The 18,215-nt window shown below is 35.8% G+C and overlaps 1 protein-coding gene across 1 annotated transcript; it reads right to left on the bottom strand.

Annotated features, from left to right (window-relative positions):
- Nucleotides 1–911: 911 nt before the first annotated feature.
- Nucleotides 912–16,598, bottom strand: LOC149956304 (uncharacterized). The gene is made up of 7 exons (XM_090166839.1): nucleotides 16,152–16,598; nucleotides 15,781–15,837; nucleotides 15,250–15,450; nucleotides 14,391–14,702; nucleotides 12,844–13,169; nucleotides 9,246–9,907; nucleotides 912–1,516 (listed from the first exon to the last, which is right to left on the bottom strand). The coding sequence occupies exons 1-7, from the start codon at nucleotides 16,596–16,598 to the stop codon at nucleotides 912–914; spliced, it is 2,610 nt and encodes an 869-aa protein (XP_090022965.1).
- Nucleotides 16,599–18,215: the final 1,617 nt, after the last annotated feature.

Here is an 18,215-nt window from a genome sequence, read left to right as displayed (position 1 = left end):
TTTGTCGGAAAGACATGTTTTCGGGTTAAATTTCAATCAAGTTTAATAATATTATGTTTCTGAAGTGTATATAATCTTTCAACAAATGTGGATGAAATGATCAAACCTATTAAAATCCAGTATCTACCAAGAAAAAGGTTTCTAAGATTTTTTAATATGTGGCTTTGATCAAAAGCAAGGAACAGCTTTCGTTCTCTATCGTGCGGATGCTCAACCACTTGCTCTAGAATATACGTTTTTGATCACTTTTGGAAAGTAGATACATTTATTTTGGTATTGTTACCAACTAGACGGAGTACTTGAATCCCTTCATTTTCCACTTCCTCTATTAAATTGCACATCATTTTGTACTGACTTTCTCCGGTTAATTTCGAAACAAAAAATATGCCACTGGCATTCTGAAATCTGATGAAATGCTTTGGTAGTAGAAGCAGAGTAAATGGGTAGCTAAAGATTCACTCACTCCAAGCTCTTCTCTAGATACATCATTTTCACCAAAGAACAAATCAAGCTTCCGATCGTAAAGGCATTTTGCCTTTATTGGCATTTCATCAAATATCAATGATCCTAGTGATCTTTTTCTAATTTTTTGTATTCCTCTTTCAGTCTAAATTTGACTAGTGAAGTTACCCCCGTTTCACCTGATGTACTCCCAAGGTAGCGTTTATTTGTCTTGGGGTGAGGCAAATTAAGTACTTATAAGCAGCGGGTGATTTCTGGTTCCACAGCACACTTACTCTTATTGTTGAATCTGTAAACTTTGCTTTTTTTTACCAAAGAAAAACAACTGCTCTGCTAAAATATTTGCCTTGAGACTTTCATTAACTATTGCATTGTTAATTTTTGTTATTTGCGGTAATACATTTTTTCCCAATACCGTAGTGTTACTTTTAAAATCTTTCAATTTTGCCTCAAGTTTTTGAGCACGTGCATGCGCTTTTTCTAAGTTTTTTAAGTTTGGCAATAATTCGTCCTTGTTTACGGGATGACGTTGGTTTGTTTGACTTTCTGTTTTGATTTATATTTGATACTTGAATACCAACATTTTGAGTATTAATAAAGTTGGGAGTTTCATAAGGAACTTGGTCAATTCTTGGAAAAGTACTAGGGGTTGGATCACAATTTAGCTGTATATCACAGTATTCTTGACTATGCACATCACGAATATCTTTCAAAACATTTTCGGCTTTTCGGGTTAACTTTTTTGGAGATAGTATATCAAGTATGATTTTCGATCTCTTCATTGAAGTTGGACTAATGTTTAAATCCGCTGACTCGATATGGTTTTCAAGAAATAATTTTTTTCCTGATATAGCACCATTATTGTTGCTCTGTTGGCTTTTAATAGTTAAGGCTTGAGTTTGTACAAGAGGTGATCTCTTCTGAGGAGTTTGAGATTTTGTTGGAGTATTTTCTTCTTGGTATAGCTTTGATTCCTTATTAACATTTGTGCAATTATGATTTTTCGAGACGGAAATATGACTAGGAATTAAAATAGGCTGATTCTTTGGATTGACTTTGGTGGGTGTGTTTTAAATATCTAGCTTTGATTTCTTAGCCAATGGCTCGCCATTAAAGACCGATGGAATGGCATTCGGTAATAATCTTTTTTTAATACTAGTTGAAATATTGAAGTCGCTATCTTTAAAATGTTTGCTGCAAATTCTTGAATTTTCATAGACTTTACATTTGAGAATATCTTGCCATTTTTCTCGTAGTTGCTTATTTTTGGGGAAATAATGGAGGCTTACTGTTGTGGTTTGACTTCCATCCTTTTTGCAACCCTGTATAATGCATACGTTAACCATTTTTCTTCTTTAGTTTCCACAGTTGAAAACAAAGTGTCTTTAATGAAAATAAATTTACATATTAGTTGGTTATTGCCAAGGCTTACACAAATAAAGTTTGATAATATCAATTAAATTCAATTTTTATTTAGTAGTATGCCTGTATAAATATTACGTATGCTTTTTATATATTTAAAAAATAAAATTTTATAAGAAATTGCAGAAATAACTGTGATTAAGCAGCGAGAAATTCATCAGCAAGCACAATCCGCCATTCCCTACAGAGTATCCGATTGCCTAGAAATTGCGCAACCCAAAATAAAAAACCTAGGAAAGCGTCCTTTAACGCAAAAACTTGTCAGATAGAAAATGTCAAAAAAAAATTGGCAGGGCCGTCATTTCTAGGCCTAGTATTAGATAAGGCAGTGTTAAGAGAGTTATTTTTTTAAATAGCTAATACCAAAAAAATCATTTAGGAAATTTGATACGCAGTAAATTATAATCGTGGTAGAGAATGAAACGGAAAACAGCCGATTAAGTCTGGCCTTGGCTGGAGAATATTATGAAAGACGACCGAGATCTCCAATTCCGTGTTCTTTCGTTAAAAATGTATTAGCTCCATTACCAAGAATTAAAAAAAGACAGTGCAATATCTGTAAGTGCCAGTGATAATGATATCGTTAATTGTTTTAAGTTCAAGGTAAGAAAGTCAGCCAAAAATGCTTTGTTTTTCGAATTTTAATACATTATATGTGTTTCGTATTGATAGATTGTTATAAATACAAATTAAAAAAGGATTTGATTTTGGTTACACCAATATTCCTATACCTGTTGAGCCTGTTGAGGCCACCCCACGACTAGTGTATATTCGCTTTATTGGGTAAAATACTTACTCTTGTCACTTTTATTTTGACAATTAGTTGTTCTTCTTACCAAAATTTCCAATTAAAATTAATTATTAGCCATTTTTATTACGGCGATAATTATAAATGGGTTTATGCAGGGGCTATGTGTAAAGGAATTATAATTTCCCACTTACAAACTACGTTGATACACAGTTGCCAGTTTAAAATGGCGGAGTCAATTTCGAAATTCAGTGAGGGACAACAACCATTCCCCATATTTTTGAAAATACGTTTGCTTTAGTCATAACGCTGTTATTTTTATTCCATTTCTATAAAGTTGTACGTTGACTACGTTAAGAAGTACAACTCGTGTATTGTGGTTTTTGACGGTTACGAGTCTGGCCCATCAACGAAAGATCACGTCCACGAACAACGAAAACAAAAAGCCCCAGGTATTTCAGTTTCGTTCGAGTTGGATATTAAAATTGAAATATCAAAGGATCAATTTCTAAATAATGACGAAAATAAACAGCTTTTATCACTCATCTAACTAAAACCTTCGCGAAGCTGTATGCACTGTATATATACACAATGCAGTTTCTGACGCCGATTACGACATAGTCATGGCCGCTGTTCAGTAATCGGAGCTACAGGTTACGGAACAAATTGGTGAAGATACCGACCTTCTGATACTACTTCTTGAGCATACAAATGAGGAAAGCAAAGATATACGTTTTAGAAGTGAACCAAAAAGTCAAGCTCAGAAATACAAAGTTTTCAGTATCAAAAATGTACAGGAAAAGTTAGGTAAAGAAGTTTGCCATAATATACTTTTCGTACACGCTTTTCTCGGATGTGATAAAACTTCTAGATTTTATGGCGTCGGAAAAGCACATGGATTAAAGTTACTAACAAAAAGTAAGATTTTCCGAGAACACGCTTCAATTTTCCGTGCACCGAAACGAAAACAAGACGATATAAAATTAACCTTTGAAAAATGTATGTTAGAGGTCTATTGTGGTCGAATGAACGAAGAAATTCATGAACTAACTACACCTAAAGTTTCGAATTTTCACAGAAAAGGTTGGAAAATCGAAAAAAGAAATAAACCTTGAATCCTTGCCTCCTACATTAAATGCGCTAAAGTATCATAGCTTCCGAGTTTACTAACAAGTCCAGTATTGGCTGGGAAATACGTTAAACCCTTTAGAATGGGGCTGGAAACTTGTTAATGATGTATTAACGCCAATAAAATCGAACGAATCCATGGCTCCAAGCTACCCCTTAAATGTCATTCGATGCGGCTGTAAAACTGACTGTTCGAATAACAAATGTTCATGTAGAAAAAACAATTTGGAGTGTAATATGGCATGCACCAATTGTAACAATATGTGTAAAAACTCTCCAATGGTCAACATGTTTGCTGAATAAAAAACTCGCCCAACTTGTTAACGGCTAAAGGTAGCGATATTTACTATAGAACCTTAATTATAGATAAGAACGTGAGCGTTCCAAAAATGTATTTGGTAATCAAATAAGTTACTCAGAACTTGAGCTACAGGCGAATAAGTACTTTTCACATAAAAAAGGGGCAAAAAGGGGGGGGAGGAAACAAGGTAGAGCGGCAACCCGTTTGTTATTAAAATCAGCGAATATTTTTCATCTAGAAGCAAAAATAACAAGTTCTCTTGCAATTTGTTCTAGGTCAAAACTTATATCGACTGTATGTGTTTCCATTGTCGTGGGGACTCACGAACTCTGCATTGAAGACGATGACTAAATAACACATTTTGCTTTATTTACTTCATCTAGTTTTATACACTAAAACTTTGGGGTGTAGCGTTTCCTTTAACAACTAATGTTATATAAAACCGATTTTGACAAGGTTTATACCATTGTATTAAGCACGACCAGACCCTTATTAAACTTAGTTTGTAGAAATTTTAAAAGTTAATTGTTAAAATTTGTTGACCTAAATCTAATAATGTTTAGCAAAAAACTGAAAAAATTAAATTTGACTTTATTTATTTTACTTAAACTTGGACATATAGAAACTGAACTGAAATAAGACTATAAAGCTCGTTTTGAAACCAAAAACATAAAAATCGAAGAAGTATTTCCAGAGATAAGTGCAATTCCGGTACGACAGCCATTTTCCAAGATGGTGGCGAAAGCCGGCGTCTGAGGCTTGGGGACTTTTGGGAGGTGGTATTCGACCCTAATCCCTTTCGATTCTGATATTTTCGGCAATAGCATATTTTTTTTCACTTATCTACCCTGTACTATATGTAATTATCTAAATTTCAACGTAACCGCTAAACTACCTTGTAAAGTCATATCGAAATTTTGTATAATATTTGCATAAGTATATTATCCTTTCGTTACACGAGCTGGCGCGCAGCGCGCGAAATAATAAGAAAACAAATCAGTCTCGCATTAAAATCGTTTGTAAAACGTTTTATTTATTCCTTCGGTGAAAAAAGTAGGCTTAGCGAGATTCAAATTAAACAAAGTTAACGTAATTTTTGAGCGTTCATTTGTAGAGGTATTTGGTCCCACAGAAATATCCATCCCTGAAATTCATACCGGACTGTACATCAGTGGGAAACTGGTTCAAAATCCCAACACCGTGCAAGCATCAGACGTGCAAGTATCGACCTGGGTCCAGCAACGAATAAAATCTATAGAGTTCTTCGCCGTAAAAGTTTCATCCATACCGAACAACCCTCTACCAAGCGCTACATGACGCATACATGGAACGCCGATTAGAGCTCTGCATCTCGATTTTGGATACTTATTTATTTATTTATTTATTTATTTGAAAGAAGAAAAGATACAGATCGTTAAGCTAGTTATAGCTTGTGTACAATCTTGCAGTACCCGACAGCAGAGCGTAGAAATTCAAAAGACATAATAGAAGGATATGTAAAATTTTGATTAAAGAAGAAACTACGCGGAAGCACAAAATGGGTTTAAGATAAAAAAAAAAACAGAACAAAATTAAAAAAAAATAAAAAAATTAAAAAACCGTGTTGAATCATGAGGCTAATACAACAAAACAAGACAAAACTGGACAAAACTGGCCAGTCGAACAAAGAGGGAGTCTACAACATTCTTTGACAGAGGTGATTCCGAACCAGACGACGCACAGCGCAACGGGATTGACAAGCCAGCACTTTTTTAGGTAAGGAGTTCCAGAGTTCGATAGTTCGGAATGAGAAGTGCCATTGTCGAACAGACGTCTTAACACGAGGTTTGACGATCTTGGCATCATGGCCCCTGGTCCTACGGAGGGCATCAAACGTGAAAAAGTTCTCAGGATTCAAAGCGGATTTCCCAGCCCAGATGTTCCAGACTTGGATAATGTCCTTTAAAGCGTGGCGTGTCGTTGGAGAATCGACATTGAGCACTCTATTTCTGGCGTCAGGAGAAAGTTTCTCCAGGCCCCTGGTGAGTTTTGTAAAGCGGTTGTGTGCCTTCACTAACCGATCCTGGTCCCCCAACAAAGGAGGGCTCCACACTTCTGACGCGAAGTTTATGTGAGGGAGGACTAGTGCAGTGTAGAGTGTGCGCATTAGCCGTGGAGAACGAAAATAAAAGTTTCTTCTTCTTCGATGAAAACTCTGATTTTCATTGTCTACCCTTTATCTCTGACGAGGAGCTGATCACTACGCGCAATCAATGTACAGCCTTCCCGAAAAGAGTACGTAATCTCGGCGTGTTCTTCGCGTACTCTGCATAATCTGCGTAATCCCCGTAATCTTTTCGTAATCCCCGTAATATTCGCGTTTTCCGCGTAATATTTGCGTAATCACCGTAATATTTGCGTAATCCCAGTAATATTCGCGTTTTCCGCGTAATATTTGCGTAATCACCGTAATCTTTGCGTAATCCCCGTAATATTCGCGTTTTCCGCGTAATATTTGCGTAATCAACGTAATCTTTGCGTAATCCCCGTAATCTTTGCGTAATCCTCGTAATATTTGCGTTTTCCGCTTAATATTTGCGTAATCCCCGTAATTTTTTCGTAATCCCCGTAATATTCGCGTTTTCCGCGTAATATTTGCGTAATCACCCTAATCTTTGCGTAATCCCCGTAATATTCGCGTAATCACCGTAATCTTTGCGTAATCCCCGTAATCCCCGCGTAATCCCCGTAATATTCGCGTTTTCCGCGTAATATTTGCGTAATCCCCGTAATCCCCGTAATATTTGCGTAATCCCCGTAATCCCCGTAATATTTGCGTAATGCCCGTAATATTCGCGTTTTCCGCATAATATTTGCGTAACCCCCGTAATGTGTGCGTAATCCCCGTAATATTCGCGTTTTCCGCGTAATATTTGCGTAATCACCGTAATCTTTGCGTAATCCCCGTAATATTCGCGTTTTCCGCGTAATATTTGCGTAATCCCCGTAATCCCCGTAATCTTTACGTAATCCCCGTAATATTCGCGTCTTCGGCGTAATATTTGCGTAATCCCCGTAATCCCCGTAATATTCGCGTCTTCCGCGTAATATTTGCGTAATCCCCGTAATATTCGCGTTCTCCGCGTAATATTTGCGTAATCACCGTAATCTTTGCGTAATCCCCGTAATTTTCACGTAATCCCCGTAATCTTTGCGTAATCCCCGTAATATTCGCGTTTTCCGCGTAATATTTGCGTAATCCCCGTAATCTTTACGTAATCCCCGTAATATTCGCGTAATCACCGTAATCTTTGCGTAATGCCCGTAATATTCGCGTAATCACCGTAATCTTTGCGTAATCCTCGTAATATTCGCGTTTTCCGCCTAATATTTGCGTAATCACCGTAATCTTTGCGTAATCCCCGTAATATTCGCGTTTTCCGCGTAATATTTGCGTAATCACCGTAATCTTTGCGTAATCCTCGTAATATTCGCGTTTTCCGCATAATATTTGCGTAATCACCGTAATATTTGCGTAACCACCGTAATCTTTGCGTAATCACCGTAATCTTCACGTACTCCGCGTAACATTTACGTCATCCCCGTAATCTTTGTAAAATCCGCGTTATCTTTGCGTAATTACCGTAATATTTGCGTAATCACCGTAATATTTGCGTAACCACCGTAATCTTTGCGTAATCACCGTAATCTTCACGTACTCCGCGTAACATTTACGTCATCCCCGTAATCTTTGTAAAATCCGCGTTATCTTTGTGTAATCCCAGATTGGATTGAGCAATCCCTCGGTGTTTGAAGAATATTAATTTTCGAGGGTTGGGCCATTTAACCACGTAAGCACTCACTGGGGATTTCCGCGTCACCACCAGCAGCAATTTCGATTTAATGTTTAGGCAGGTCTGGCAGACGACAACCTTATTGATCCATTATTTCTTCCAAACCACGTAAATGATCACAATTACTAAGCTTTAATTCAAAACAAGCTAGCGGAGGAATTGGGCAACATTCCGTTGGACGATTTCAGACGCCAATGGTACAAGAACCATAGTGCTCCAGCTCATTAAGAACGAAATGTTATGAATTATCTAAACGCCAAATTTCCAGATTAATTGTTGGATTGGTTAAAATCGTCCGGTAAGATAGCCTCCACGTTCAAATGACCTAACACCACTCGACCATACCCCAAAGCACTTCATAACCCCCACCCCCCGTATACCAGACACCTTTGCAGATGATAAATAATTTCGACGACGAATTTAGCTAGTACAGACATTTCGTATCATGATTTATTGCAGCCGACGGCGGAATAATTAAACCATTTTTGTAATTATATTTAAGTTTTATTCATTATTTATTTGTAACATTATTTGAATATTTCAAAGTTCAGAAATAAACTTTGTTGTGGTCCTCAATTAAATTTTGGAGCAAATTTACATAAAATCGTTGGCCTCCTGAATATCCAATGTTTTCGTAAAAAAATAAGCCTATAATTAGCTAATAAAATTTATTTGTAAGTTCTTAAGAACAAAGTTATCATTGGTAATATATTTAATCAGTGAAAAGGCAAAGAAAAAATTATTCTAGCTGATTATTGCAAAAGTTATTGAGGTAAGCTGAAGAACATTTCAGTTACTTATAATTGTTAATTACTTAAAAAGTTTTCAGCAAAAATTGGTATACAATTTTAAGCCAAACCATAATGACAGTATAAAATATGATGACACTGAATCATCCAGTGCTTTGTAATTTCGATTGCATTTGCTAATAACGTACTAGGCGTTCTTCATAAGTCTATGATATTGTTTCATAAGTTTGTAACTTTGGGGACCATTTAACTAAGAGCTAGTAACGAACGGACGTCATCACCAGAAGAAAATCTCCCCCTAGTGAGGCGCTGTCAAAAGCTACGTGTGACTCGTTGGAAAGCGAACTCAAAACTTTTGCTTGTGAAGAATAGGAAGTGTTACATTTATGTAAATTATTATACTTTTATTGTTCTTTAACAAGGGACGTAAACAATGTCAAACCATCTAGTTCCGTGTACGTTTTAAAATGATAAATGCAGACTGTTTTTGGCAGCGCTCAGTAACATAGAACATGAAAGTGATTATTGACAATTCTATTATTTTCAAAGTTCATTTTAACAGGTGTAGAAAAATTTGTAGTAAGAAGGACCAAACCAAATACCGATAGCGTTGGAGGGTGCTTGAGAGGTGTGCTCGATTTCGAGGTATTTAGCTAGAATTATTGCACTGAACGGTTCATCAGACCTCCTTTTGCTACGGTCCGAGCTTGAAGATCCGTATTTTCTCCAAACTGCGCTCGACATGTCTTGGGTATCTTTGGACCCCCGGAATAATTTCCACGGCTCGTAATCGAGGATAATTGAGTCAAGGTAATGTAGCGCGTTTGTGGGAATGCATCGCTCGATATTGGAATAAATGACCATGACATTTTTGCCGCGATAATTCTTAACGTATAATGCTCCGGGAATGTTGGTGCCAACGCAAACCCAGCAGTTGGTATTAATTCCGCGAAATTTGTATTCCTTCGCCTCATTCTGCACAATGACGCCGAAAGTATAATAATCGTAAGATTTTTCCAAAAAAGATCTTATTTTGGGAGCTAACTCTGCATTACTTCCGCCGATCTGGAGTAAGTCTTTCACGTCATTTTCCAACTGTTTGCTAATGGCGTACTTTGGAATGACGTTGTCGTAGGCTTCTTTTATCTTTTGGGTAATCGTTACCAGCTTCGGTTCGAGGTCTTTCGCCATGTGTTGAATGTCGTCTTTTGTAACTCCAGCTTCCATCGCGAAACATTTCAGCTCAGCCGACATGGCGCGAATACTGAAAGCAAAATAATAACGAAACAAATTAAATTAAATATAACCAAATGAAAATTAATAAGCTACAGAGGTGAATAGTGTGGCTGTTTAAATACAAAATTATTTTTTATGCGCTAAAATTTAAAATATTACCGCCTTTTAAATATTGACATAAAAAAACATTATTTTAAGTTAAGAATTCGAAAACACATTTACCCTCTACTTTCGGGGGTAAGTAGTAATGGCCGTGCGGCCAGACGTTTTACCCCAACTTTCGGGTAAATAGTTGAGGCTTGGATTATGGCTATTTACCCTCGCCTTTTGGGGGTAAATAGCGGGCAGATCTTTTACCCCCGTAAGTCGGAGATACGCAATCTCGATGGTTAATAGTTTGTTCCGCGCCATGGTTGCTATTTACCCCCAACTTTAAGTGCTCGGGCTTAATTATCTTACACCGCGCGTAAAAAGCTGTTTTACCCCAACCAGAATGAAGCCCAGAAAGTCGGGGGCAAATAGTAACATCGAATGTTGCCTTTAATTTTCACCCCCCCCCCAAAATGATTAATATCTCAGTTTCGGTGGGAAAGAAAGAGTTCGCCGGGCGTATCATGCTATTTACCCCCGAAAAATGGGGCTTTCATTTTCAATGACAATTTGTCCCGATAATAAGAGAAGTCTCTAAAGTTCGAAACTTTTCATTATAATTGCTATTAGAATTGAAATTAATTGTTTATTACATTCAAGAGAAGTAACTTCATCATCTGTAATTATGTGATTGTCTGTTCCAGGGGCTATAGAGATATCAAATATCAGGAAATGTGAATTTTCTTCTAAATATACGTAACAAACCTTTGTCACCTTAATAAACTACCTCTTTAAATGTGTTTTAAAAAATGTGTTACAAAAAATATCACGAAATATGATATGTCTTCAGTTTGAATTATGTTTCGGATGATAAAATACGCGAAAAAGTAGATTAGTCCAGAATTAAAAGGGATAATATAGCTAAATCCTAAACAAAATTGAAGAAATTTAAAAATTTACTACTAACTCGTACCGATTGGTCTTCGAGCAAACAAAAAACGCGAAACTTGGATCAAATAGATCTTCGAGTAAAAAACTAAATTACAAGCCAGAAATTCCAACTGTAGACTTTCTTTAGACTTTTATAGACTACCCTAATTGTCTCTTTTAATAAAGGTATGTTCCCATTTATCCCAATTTTACCTTCTCCCAAAGTTATCAGTTCTCCCAAAAACATGGTGTCCCATTTGTCCCAATTCCATTTCTCCGAACCGGAGTTCATTTAACCGAAAAATATGTATTCCCATTTTTCCCAACGATCAAGTTTCCCAAAAAAATTGATTCCCATTCCTCCCAACGATCAATATTCCCAAAAAAATGGATTCCCCTTTCTCCCAATCATTATTTTCCAAAGAAGACGGCAGTTGAGTCCAGCCCTTTGGAATCGGTAAACAAAGTAAGTTTACCGTTTTGTGAATATGTGAATTGACTTGGCGTTAGGTTAGGTTAGGTAAGGTTAGGTTAGGTTAGGTTAGGTTAGATTAGGTTAGGTTAGATTAGGTTAGGTTATGTTTACCATATTCATAGTATTGTGGTGAACATTTTATCACTTGAAAGTATAATTTGGGTTATTTCTTTTGTTAGTAGGCATATCCTAATTGTAGTAATATAAAGAATTACTTTGACTTATTTCATGTAATATATATTTTTATGGGGATTCGATGTAAAATGAAATGGGCTAAATTTGATGTACTTGCAAATTCAAATAAAACTTAGATTCATGTTTATACCAAGTGAAATTTTGGGACAAATGGGATTTGGGATAACTATTTTGGGACAAATGGGATTGGGACAAATAGGATTGGGGGAAATGGGATTGGGAGAAACGGGAATTGGGAGAAATGGGATTGGGAGAAATTGGAATTGGGAGAACTATTTTGGGCGAAATGGGGGTAAACCTTAATAAATATAAAACCGTGACAAGACGAACCAAAAAAATCATGTTATCTATAATTAATCCTTTGTCAACTAAATATATAATATCAAATTTTGGCCTTTATATACAACCCGTATCACTGGATAGAAAATCAATAATAAAATGGAGATGAAATTGGTTCTAATTTCACGTAATATAAATAATATAAACTATTTACCGCTAAAAAGCCAAGCCCCGACTTTTGGGAGTAGATTGCATACTACACTCTGCCAAAACTATTTACCACCGAAACAGTAAAAACCAAAATTTATGGGGGAAATTAGCCTTTTACGCCTGATACTACTATTTGCCCCCGATATTCTAGGCTTTTTTCAAGCCAGGGTTAAATAGTTTCGATCGCGCGGTTGAAGCTATTTACCCACGGGAATACACGATCGAGGGTAATTAGCAACGATAGCGCGGAACAGACTAATTACCCCCGAAATTGCTTAGCCTGGCTATTGGGGGTAAATAGCTTGATCCGCGCGGTCGATGCTCATTGCCCCCGAAAGTTGGGGGTAAATAGCAACGACCCCGAAAATATATACCTTTTTCAAACTGTATTTTGGTAAAAAAAGGCAGCAAACACGGAGAAGCGGAGGAAGCTATCTTGCAACATTTTCAAGTTGACTTAAAAAAATATCGTTCCTCAAAAATAAGTCTTCGCTATCCTCACGCTCTAAATCAATTTAAAGGTCTACATAATCATTTGGACCATTTAGGACGAATATGAGGTATTTTATCTCTGTATGTCACGTGACTCAGTCGTTCTACTGCTCATTGCAAAACCCATAAATATGTAGAACCACCCCTAAAATATTAAAAATTCTGCTTTTCTTTAATTCCATTGTTAAGAAACGTTTCGGGACTTTAATATGCAAAAAACGAACTAAGTACTTCAAAGGGTTTTAAGATACACGATTTTTAGCCCCTTAAACGAAACACTTTTGTCTGCTTACCTGTTGACAAGGGCTACGTTTCCCAGCTCCTCCATAAATTCATTGCGATGGAAATCGTACATTTGGGCGAGATCCATCAACGATCTGCTGTTGAAAATATATAAAAAGTACTCCACCAGGGAACTACCCGAAATCTTTCCACATGCTTTGTAAACGTCTCGCTTCATACCAGGTGTCGGATTGGAAGCGTATCTCTTAAAGCTCGACTCCACGTTTTGTAATTGAACGATCATGTCTGTTATTTTGCTGTCTTGCAATTCTTTGCGAATTACATACTCTAGTTTATTAATTTTGCGTAAAATTAACTCCGTATTCTCTTCCAGAATCTAAATAAAAATAAAAATTAAAGAATATTAAAAAAGGGTGTCAAAATTTTCGACCTTATAAAATATAGCGCCCTCTGCCTTAATATCCGTCAACTAAATATGTGAAGTAATAGCAGATGACCTTTTGAATTGAACTTTCAGCTGTAGTGCAGAGAGAATATTGAACGAGCAGTGAGCTTTAATATATATTAAATTTAAAGTCCGATAGTTAGGTGGCCCTACTTGTGAAAAAAAATTAAACAACGCACGAGGCCTATCAACATCTGATTGGATCTAGTAAATCCTAGATTTGGTCTACATAAAATCACAAGATTATTAAAGAGTTTCCGCTATATTTACAAATGGTTAGCAACGTCTGTATAAGAAGTTATATTTTATATTTATGTTAACTTACGCTCATGAGGCATTTTATATTCGTCAACGAAGAACGGAATTTACTATTAGTTTTAATTGACATTTTCGAGGTTGCTAATTTTTAATTTGGGGGATGGGAAGATAAGGCAGAACTCAGAACTCAGTGTTTATAAATTTAAACGGAATGGACGCTTCAATAAAAGATACTCGGCTTTTACTCCCCTCTCCAAATTCATCTAAGAAGGAGCTTTTTTTCCGGTCGGTCGGTTAAACGGTTAGAATGGCTAGCCAAAAAGTTATATTTAAGCCACTGGAGACGCGTTTTTACCCTCATGAGAATTTTGCGTTAGATAAGAAACGCGTCGGCTCACGTGTATAAGGAACATACTAATGTTAATTTTCGATAATATATTTGAAGGTAAAATATATAATGTTACTAAAACTAAGTATAATAAGATAATATTATTTTTATGGTATAAATAATTAAAATTATATGTAATAGTTTTATAATACCGGGCAATTTTAAAGCTTCTCATGGAGGCAGAGTTAATTCATTTCGTATAAAATTACTAAACTAAACTTTTGCAGTACGGTATGCAACAAGTGTTTCCTTTTAACCAGGTAACATTTTCGGTATGTTAAGGCTTAGCAAAAAACCGATGTTACGTCAAGAAGGATACCTATACTCCTTTGTTACGTTCGAGAAAGTTTCCAGCTTTCTAATATTTCAACAAGCACTATATAAATAATAACTTATGAGTCCTGGCTGTCGGAAATATAACTTCTTTGCAATTTCTGGGAAGATGTTTTATTTAAGCGCCTATTGGAAAGTTTAAAACAAAATGCATGTTATGAAAATCGGCTTACTCTGAGGCTGGACATGATAGCTTCGTGTTTCTCGTCTGGTCCGTCCGGAATGAAAAAAAGAACCACTTGGAAGGCAATTCCGACAGGACCCAGAACGCTAGCGATGTTCTTGGCGATTGGAAGGAAATCTTGCAGTTTCTTGTTGCCCAAAGCGTCTTTTACCTTTCCGAGAACCTTCGAAGCGGTTTCGATGTCTTTTTTGTATTTCGTCAAATCCACTGTTCCCCGAAGTGGCTCAGTTCTCATTGGTCCTCTGGCCCTCGGTGATAAATGGAAAGGGGCGTATTCCGGTTCCACGCACAAAGCAGAGCTCTGTTAATGATATGGTGCTCAAAAATTTAAATTTCGCGTAGTATAACTGCACTTGTTTTATAACAACTTATTAATAATGAGATCATGAGTAATGTAAAGCCAATTTTTTGACACGTACATGTACTACTGATTATCTGTTTATAACTAAAACTAAGACAGTTATCGTGATACGCAGATTTGAGGCCGTCGGAAAGAAAATGTAATAGAATAGAATAGGTAAAACAATACAGGATTTTAAGCGACTAAAATTAGAAAGGGTCCAATTTTTTTGTTTATTTTAGCCCAGTGGTTATCGAAACCTCCCCACAAACTAAATGTTGATTATTCCAAAAATTATAATTAATTTAGGGCTAGAGACGACGAAGCTTGCGATAATGGTAGTGAAAGCTATTTAAGCTTATAGCTCAGTTTTTGATAAAATGATATCTCTATATGAGTGATTTCATTGGTCTATAGAGATAAGCTACTTTTTTATTAATATCATTACTGTTATCACATTCTTTCCAGTTGAGATATGAATTAAAATGAACAGGCAAAGTGACCTTACCTGTAAGAGTACCCCCGACTGAGTACAAAACTGAATAGCCTTTCCTCCGTATCGTTCTCCGTAAACCGAGTCGCAAGGAGCTGTGGACACTTCTCCCGCTAAAATCGTCTCACTTTCTCCAACAGAGCATCTCGACGGTTCGTGGCTTTCGATGTTAACTTCGTTCCCAGGTTCACTCGCGAGTGGCTCATTCTTGGTGTTCTAAGGCAAATACATTTCATACTCTGAATCCACCTTGGAACTTGAGTCGTCAATATCTCAAATTTTACATTATTTAATACAAGTTTAATTAATTAAGCTACAAGTGTCACTCTAACATAAAATATCGTAAAAATAATAATAATAACTAAAATGTATTAGTCATTATTTTACAATAAATGCATAGAATAACGAAATTAGTTTTCCCGTTTTAAAATAAAACTATGTATTTAATGTGCAATAAGAGGTAATTACTTTTACTTTAAGTTAATACATGTTTATAGAGTTTTGCTCTAGTTTTAGGAAAGCATGCATTTGCGACAAAACATTCACCTCGGTTTCTGTTGCATTTGCGCTAAACTTTTCCACCCCTTCATCTGTATTTTGAATCTGGATGAAATGAAAGCCATTAGTCATATTTAGAAAAATTGCAACCAATATGAAAAGGTCTTCCCTATTTACGGTATAAATGGTAATCCACTATTTTAAATCATTGTACATATCAATTAATACTTTAAAACAAGGATTATTACAATTTAACATATTGAGTTTAATATTATTAAATAAAAAAATGTTATCCTAATTAGGGTTGTTAAGATTTATTGTTATTCATCTAACGAGGAAGTCTTTTAAATTGTCTCTCTGGAATAAGGGATATATTTTGTAAAGAGCACTAAAGATATTTAATGCACTACTACGCTCACATTTGAGTTCCCAATGACCATTTTCCCGTCAGGAGTCATTCTTAGGTCAAGCTCAAGTTTGTAGTTTTTATTTTGTTCGCATCCTTCAGTCGTATCATGGCATTTGTTTGGAGCATGGTCAGGCTGCGGTATGTCTTTGTAAGAGCAGTCGTCCGTCAACTCGGTCAGTGCGTCGTCGATCACCTTGAGGTTGGTGGCCAATTGAGACAGTCTTCGTATGAGGAACTTGCAGTCTGATTGACAAAAAGGGGAGGACGTCGGTTGCGCGCATATCTCTGCCGCAAACACAGCGACCATGGAACAGTTCGCGTTGTGATCGCATGAGGACTCGAACTCTCTCCTGAATGCATCTGTTCTTTTCTGGATAAGTAACGACGAGAAATCGTTTGCTTCTGTTGGAAGTAGCAAATGCGATAACACTATGGCGAAAAGTAGTTTAAAGTACATTTTTAAAGTAATATTATTTCTTTAATAAGGAGACTAATCTAACCCAAAACGTTCATGCCTTTGGGTGTCTGAGAAAACGATTGAATCTGATATTTATATAAAAAAATATATCTTTTAAAATCTACTCGATGCAATTCGATACTTGGATTGATAGAAATATTATCTTTGAGATAGAGAACAAATAAAATGCCGTTGAGATTCGGAAATCAATAGTCTAAAATAAATCATTGCGGTTTAAATAAAACAAGTTGGCAAGCTTGCCAAAATATACCTCTCCTCGGAAGAATTTACTCTTGGGCGTATTAGCTACTGGACAGGGCACCCAACATTATTTCGCAATTTTCAAAGCGTCCACCAAAAAACATAATCCCGGTGCTATCGCATCCAGTAGAATATTTTTTATTATAATTATAATAAATATTATTACTTTAAGCAAATTTCAAATATCAATAGAACAGAAAACCAACTTTAGACCAAAAACGTTATGAAATTAACAAAGCAACAAAAATGAGAAATAGAAAATACAAAATTAACATTTATTAGAACGCTCACGAAACGTAATTTATACGTGCGAAAAATATTTTAAACACAAAAACCAACCCATTACATTAAATAATTTAACAAATATGGAAATCAAATTTAAAGCGAAAACAAAAACTATAAGTGAAATCCCTAATAAAAACGGCATGGGCTCATGACGACAGCCCAACGAAGCCGATAAAAATCAATGCAAATAAAAAATCGTAGATATGAATTCTCCCCCACATTATCAACACTTTCCATAGACGATATATAACAAGAAAAATAATCAATAGAAAAATATATAATAATAACCCAACCAAGAAACAAGTTAATTAAAATACTTGGGAATCAACAAAAAGTCAATCGAAATACCCACAGTAATAAACCTTGTATTAGCAGATATATGCAATAACAAATATATAATAATAACCCAATCAAACAACAAGGTAATTCAAATACTTAGAAATCCAGAAGATAACAATCCATATACCCACGGTAATGAAAATTGAAATAGAAAAAAGCAAAAACACTTTACCGTTAACAATTCCCGGCTTATAACGCATAAAAAACCCTTAACTGAATAGTGAACGCTAATCAACAGCGCATATCTCAAAATAAATAAAACCAACGTAACCACATTAATGAAAATGTATCACACATTTAAAGCCGATAAGAAAACACTTGAAATAAATTACAAAGTTAGGAGTAAAGTAAGCAAACCGAAAAGTGCGCGTTCTATACCACTTAAAATTGTATTCATAAATGACCCTTAAAGGTTCAAAAGTACCGATAGATCAAAAAACTAACTAACGTCGTAAGTGGACCACCCCTATGTCCCCTCGGAGAGGAAAAAATAGCGCCGAGAAAATAATGTAATTATTATTAGTTTAAATTAACAATTTATATGTAGATTAGGGTTTGAAATGTTAAGTAATATTTATAATTGGCTCAAATTTTATAGAGATTAAAATAACAAATAATGACAGAGCGATTTCCTCATAGGGAAATACAATATTATGTTGACTTCCCAAAATTGATACGAAAAGATAATATGCTTCATATTTTCAACATTATCTAAAAACCAAACCACAGAAA

The sequence above is a fragment of the Leiobunum rupestre genome, chromosome 2, assembly GCF_980474605.1.
Source record: "Leiobunum rupestre chromosome 2, qqLeiRupe1.1.hap1, whole genome shotgun sequence".
In the NCBI taxonomy this organism is placed as follows: domain Eukaryota; kingdom Metazoa; phylum Arthropoda; class Arachnida; order Opiliones; family Sclerosomatidae; genus Leiobunum; species Leiobunum rupestre.
This window is presented reverse-complemented; position numbering and strand designations above follow the sequence as displayed.